Here is a 6,000-nt window from a genome sequence, read left to right as displayed (position 1 = left end):
AATCTCTCGGTGCTGGTCAGTTAGGATATGGAGAACCAGTCTAAGCTCTCTCCGATGAGATTCCTATAAGAATCGAAAATCTCGATTCAGAGAGCTGGATTGCACCCCGTATTCTAATTGAAAAGTAAGATTGTTTTGCCTTCGCATTGTAACTGAATAAAAATGGTATACATTTTTATTTGGTAAATGATTACTTTATACAAAAGTAACGATTTGTAACGAATCCTCGAAAGTAACTATATTCAACATCACTACTATTCCTTTGCCTTTGCCCCTACAGTGTAGGCAACCAAAATCGACATTAATATCGCTTTTCTTTATAAAATTTTCAATTTTTATTATTTTCAATTAAAGCCAGTTTATTTATAATCCGCAAACGAGGAGCAATTAGGTGATATGGTTATTTATCAATTTTACGGCTTTTTATACCCAGAAAATGAAAATTTATTCGAAATCTCAATTATTTGGTTATATCTCGAAAACGGAAAATCCGCAAATGAAATTTCGAATGGAGGGATTTTCTTACGTCAGAAACAGTCATTTTAGATATACATTACAATACAGATAATTCTTTTGCAAATACAGTTTAGGACCACCAAAATGGAAAATTTTTTCTTCGGAAAATTTTTAAGTTTTATGATTTTTAGTTTAAACCAGGTCTATATTGGTAATCCTCAAACCAGGAGAAATTAAATGATATAGTTATTGTTATTTTTACAGCTTTTAATAAATATCCCGATAATGGAAATATATTATACTTTGGCGCTGTACCGAGAAATTTCATTTTGAATAACTTGAAAATGGAATATCCGCAAATGAAATTTCGAAAGGAGAGATTATCGGTCGGTTTCACAAAGTAAAGTTAACTTGTGGTTAAGAGATAACCAGAAGTTACGTCAAAATATGCGTTTTAGTTTCAGGTCAACGGCAAAGTATGGTTAACTCACAGAATTTTTAACCAGAGGTTGGAGTGGGTTACCCTTATGGGTATACCCAGAAGGATAACAATTATGAAACTAAAACGCATATTTTGGGGTAATTTTGAGGTTATCTCTTAACCACAAGTTAACTTTACTTTGTAAAACCGGCCGTTAGTCAGTACATACTACTTTTAGCCTTACAGTTTAGGTTTACCAAAAGTGAAAATTATTCTGGCATTCCTTTGCGCCTACAGTATAGGCAACTAACATTAAAATCGTTTTTCCTTTATAACATTTTCAATTTTCACAATTTTCAATTAAAACCAGTTTATTCATAATCCGCAAACGAGGTGCAATTAGGTGATATGGTTATTTAGTGACTTTACGGCATTTTATACCCTGAAAATCGACATTTATTTTTAGCGCTGCGCCGAAATCTCCACTTTTGATTTGCTTATATCTCGAAAACGGAAAATCCGCAAATGAAATTTTGAATGGTGCAATTATCCGCAAACGAGGTGAAATTTTTTTAGCTATGGTAGAAGTCAAAATAATGACTTTGAAAAAACCGTTCCGCTAACTTTATGACGTTAGCGGTTTGTAGACGCGAGTGTAGAAAATCTGCTAAATTGGCAACCCTGCTTTACGGCTTGACATATTGACATGACACATGACACTGACACTACGTCTCTGACACACACTAAGTAGAAAAGGAAAAGGGCAGGAAAAGGAAGCCAAGCTTAAATTGACGAAAAGTTTACTTTATTTATTTTAAAATTTATTATCTCAATATTTGAAGGTAAATTAAGATTGGTAAATTATTCAATTGGCTTAGTATAAAATAAAAAAATCTTAAATACTCAGATTTTATGAATTTAGCTAACAAATATATATTTTTTTATAAATTGAGGTTATAAAAGGGTTTGGTGACTTGTTAGTGCATTCATTTAATTTCTGCATCAAACACTTAGTATGAATGAGGTTCTCGGACAAAATAAATGTGATTTATTTGCAGGTGACTAGTTAATCAAATAATAAAAATTTACAATTCATAAGGTGTACATATTTGTATGCTATAAAATATGGCTGATAGTGATGATGAATATGATAGAAAACGCCGAGATAAATTCCGAGGAGAAAGAGCAGAAGCTAGTTATAGAGGTGCTGAAAGGGTAGCAAGACCAAGGGACGAATGGGCAGAAAGGTTGGTTACATTAGCCCATTATAGAATAGAATAGATCACTAATATTTATAAATCACTAAAAATTTACATATTTGTTTTTAAATTTAAAGAAAAATTTCCCTAGATATAATTGAATTTTAGTTTTTGTTTTATGTATCCAACATGGATACACGCGTCACACTGATTTAGTGGCAGTGTGTATCCAATGTGGATGCACATGTATAGTATTTTTAAAATTTTGACCTACGTAATATCGCTTTTGTAGTAAAAATACTATATTTTTGTATTTTGAGCCGTGTACATCTGCACCTGATCCACACCGTGTAAATATCTTTATGGGTGCTTGTAAGTAGTGGCCAACGAGATCCAAAACCAATTTATTTATTTTTTTCTGTTATTTTTTATGGTAGGTACATGTATTATACATAAGAAATACATGTTCGGATTATCCGTGCTTTTTAATTATCCGTGCCACCCTTCGGTCCCGAGGAGCACGGATAATCGGGGTTCTACTGTATAAACAAATTATAAATACCATTAAATATTCTCGCATTAAATTATACAAAAATAAACAATATTGTAAAATGGCCATAAATTCATTGTTTGGAAAAAGAAGTCCAGCGCAATTGCGCACAATATACGATATTCTGATCATGTTCAATGTTGCCAAATGTACATTTTTGTTTTTCGGAGTAAATATTGAACTTCAATTTTAATAAAAGTTCTACATATTATTATGAGTTATTTGTTTCTTCTGGAGTACATATTATATTGAATTTAAATTTTAACAACATCAGTACATATGAATTATTTTTTTGTGGTGTAAATATATTGAATTTAAATTTTAAGTAAGTAATTTAACAAGTATTAATAATTACAGAGTAAATAATATTGAATTTCAATTTTAAATAGTACAGTACAATGAGTTATTACTTACCGATGGCACTAATATACAGGGTTATGAAGAGGTACTAATATATATATATATATATATATATATATATATATATATATATATATATATATATATATATATATATCCTACTAATATTACGGACTCTGCATTAAGGATTTGACCATACACAACGGACTCAAGCGATTTACGGACTCAATATACGGAGGCCGTAATGTTTTTCATGTATTTCTTTAAACGGATGGTCATTTTCTACCAAAATTTTGTTGAGGGAGAAACTAGAGACCTCTACCTACTAAACAAATATGTTACAAATATTGTGGGTATCGTAGGATAGCTGCAAATCTTAAAACAAAATGAGTCCGTAAGGTCGCTTGTAATTCAGCTATTTGCCGTTGTATGGCGCTTTTATGAGTATATTGAAGGTGTATATCGTTCATATGTAAAACTAAGAAACGACACTATAGGCTCCGCTCAGCTGGCAACACTGTTGCCTGGATATTGTATCATCCGATCTGACGCAAATTGCTGGTGCTGTTCGTTAATCTTTATGTGTTGAAAAATGTAATGGTACGCAGTAGGTATGTTATTAATAGTAACTAATAAAGGAAGATATTTTGTTTCACAGACATTTCTTCCACACGTTTTGATTTTGAAATTGCATAATAAACACATCTTTTTATTTAAGAACGAATAAGCTATATCATTTTATAATTCAGAATATAAATGTAACTGTTTATAAATAAAAATAAAATATAGGTCTGGATCCCGCGTATGAAAAAAAAGTTGATTAATAGCAAGCTGAAAATTTGTTAATAGCTTAAGAGTGTCTAGTCTGACAAACTTTGATATATGGGAACACTGGAACAGGGGAAGTTTTAATTGTGGAACAGGTTAAAAATTTGGAACGGTCAGACCAGAAAACGTCACATGTATTTTGTCCGACAAAACTTCTAATTGATTTGTTACCCTTTCATTAAATTCTCATGCAAAAATCAGACCGCTATTTATCACCTGTCATAATTCCTGTCATTTGACATTTTCTACGTGTTCCACTCATTATAATGCCCATTTGGTGATAAATACCAGCCTGATTTTTACATGAGAGTTTAATGAAAGGGTAACAAATCAATTGGAAGTTCTGTCGGACAAAATACATGTGACGTTTTCGTGGTCTGACCGCTCCAAATTTTTAACTTGTTCCACAATTAAAACTTCCCCTGTTCCAGTGTTCCAATGTATCAAAGTTTGTCCGACTACACACCCTTAAGCTATTAACAAATTTTCAGCTTGCTATTAATCAGCTTTTTTTCATACGCGGGATCCAGACCTATTAATGGCTCCGTACATTTAATGCTTGTTTGTAATGTTCATTTCTATTTGTAAGAATGTAGGTACTTAGTTTATTATTGATTTGTGCCAGTTGTGTTGATAAAAGTAGATATACATTTTTGTTTTAATCTTGCATCATAAAGCATAGAAATGTACAACATTAATTCTGTACCTATTCATTTTGTACGCAGAAGTTCAAAAGAGTTCATTTTCTTTTGTATACTTTCATTAATTTTTGCTTTATGCCTAGTATCAGATCATTGCCATTCTTATATTATTTATGTCTACCATAACAATAACTGCGGATGTTTTTGGTATTGCATTTACCACCTCTTGGAAATCTTCATAAAATTTCTCTCTGGCTTCTGTGTGTTTTTTTTTCTTGTCATTTCTGAAATACTCATATTTTTATGAACATTCACTATATTTATAGATCGTGACCAGTCAAAAAGACGATAGATACTCATTTCACCATATGATTTAAACATACATATTTTTCAATTTTTCAAAAATTGAAAATGTTATCGACCAAAAAAATATTAATACTTTCTATGAATTACTTATTAGCTGTTGCATATAATAATAATAACCTACCTACGTACTTTCCAACTTAAGATATGACTATATATTTTTGGGGAGAATACTGGGAACAAGCCACAATAATAATATTACATATTTGCATATTATTTTTGACGTTTTGGGCTCCAAACCAGAATTAATTTTCAATGAATATACATTCGGAAAAATTAAAAAATACCAATGAATAAACATATAAAACACGCTGTATTTTCCTATCACCGTGTCACAAAGAAAATTGTCCAGTGCAAGATATTGAAAAATATCAAGATTGCTGAAAAATACTAACCTGGAAATTACAATTGCCATTTTACCATATGATATTGTGAAAATACTGTGACGATAGATTACTTTTGTGTCAAATTATCTTTATTCGCATCATTGATTGGTTATCTATTTAGAGTATTGTAATCGCCAACCAACTATACATCTATAAGAATAAGTCCGTTTTAATATGCAATTACCCGTCAAGGAATATATAATTTTCTAAGTTAAATGTATAATAATCACTAGACTTAGGCTCTCAATGGAAGTAAGGCTTTTTATACTAGGTAGGTAGGTAGGTTAGTCATGGGCAGTGTCTTTCATTACCAGCTGGGAAATGTAACGTCATGCATCTTGGAGTTTCACAGCTTTTCCCAAAGTTGTCAATTGGCATTGAAGTTCTGCAACTCAGCCAAACTTCCTTTGAAAGTCGGATTCCAACCCTTGTGCATCTTAAATAGCGGTCAGGATTGTATGGGCCAGTGAGTAGTCATCTATAAGTGGCAGATCTTGGTTTTCTTCAGTGACAACATCATGTTTTGCTCTATTGGTACCTCCATAGGCATTTATGAATTCATCAAACATGAGGTTACATACTTCTTGGACTTGGTTTATTTCCACTTCTTCACCTTTGACGTGGTCTCTTTGAATTGACGCCAGCCGGTTGTTGTGTAGATACTATCATCCGCCTTCCCATCGGAATTTTGCTTATTCGGTAGATAACGTCGTTAATCTACTCCTTACTTAAGGACGGACCTTGTCAGACCTTGGGAGAATAACCCATTCGCTTATTCGAATTATCGAGTCAGACT

The 6,000-nt window shown here is 32.0% G+C and overlaps 1 protein-coding gene across 1 annotated transcript in view; it reads left to right on the top strand.

The window, feature by feature from the left end:
• Positions 1-1,598: 1,598 nt before the first annotated feature.
• LOC114341913 (serrate RNA effector molecule homolog) overlaps positions 1,599-6,000 on the top strand; it is a gene marked incomplete in the record, with an annotated part of 379,087 nt that continues 374,685 nt past the window's right edge. Inside the window, 2 exon segments of the mRNA XM_050652039.1 lie at positions 1,599-1,719; positions 1,936-2,124. Of these exon segments, the coding sequence (XP_050507996.1) occupies positions 2,003-2,124 (122 nt within the window).

The sequence above is a fragment of the Diabrotica virgifera genome, chromosome 5 (assembly GCF_917563875.1).
Source record: "Diabrotica virgifera virgifera chromosome 5, PGI_DIABVI_V3a".
Lineage (NCBI taxonomy): Eukaryota > Metazoa > Arthropoda > Insecta > Coleoptera > Chrysomelidae > Diabrotica > Diabrotica virgifera.
This window is presented reverse-complemented; position numbering and strand designations above follow the sequence as displayed.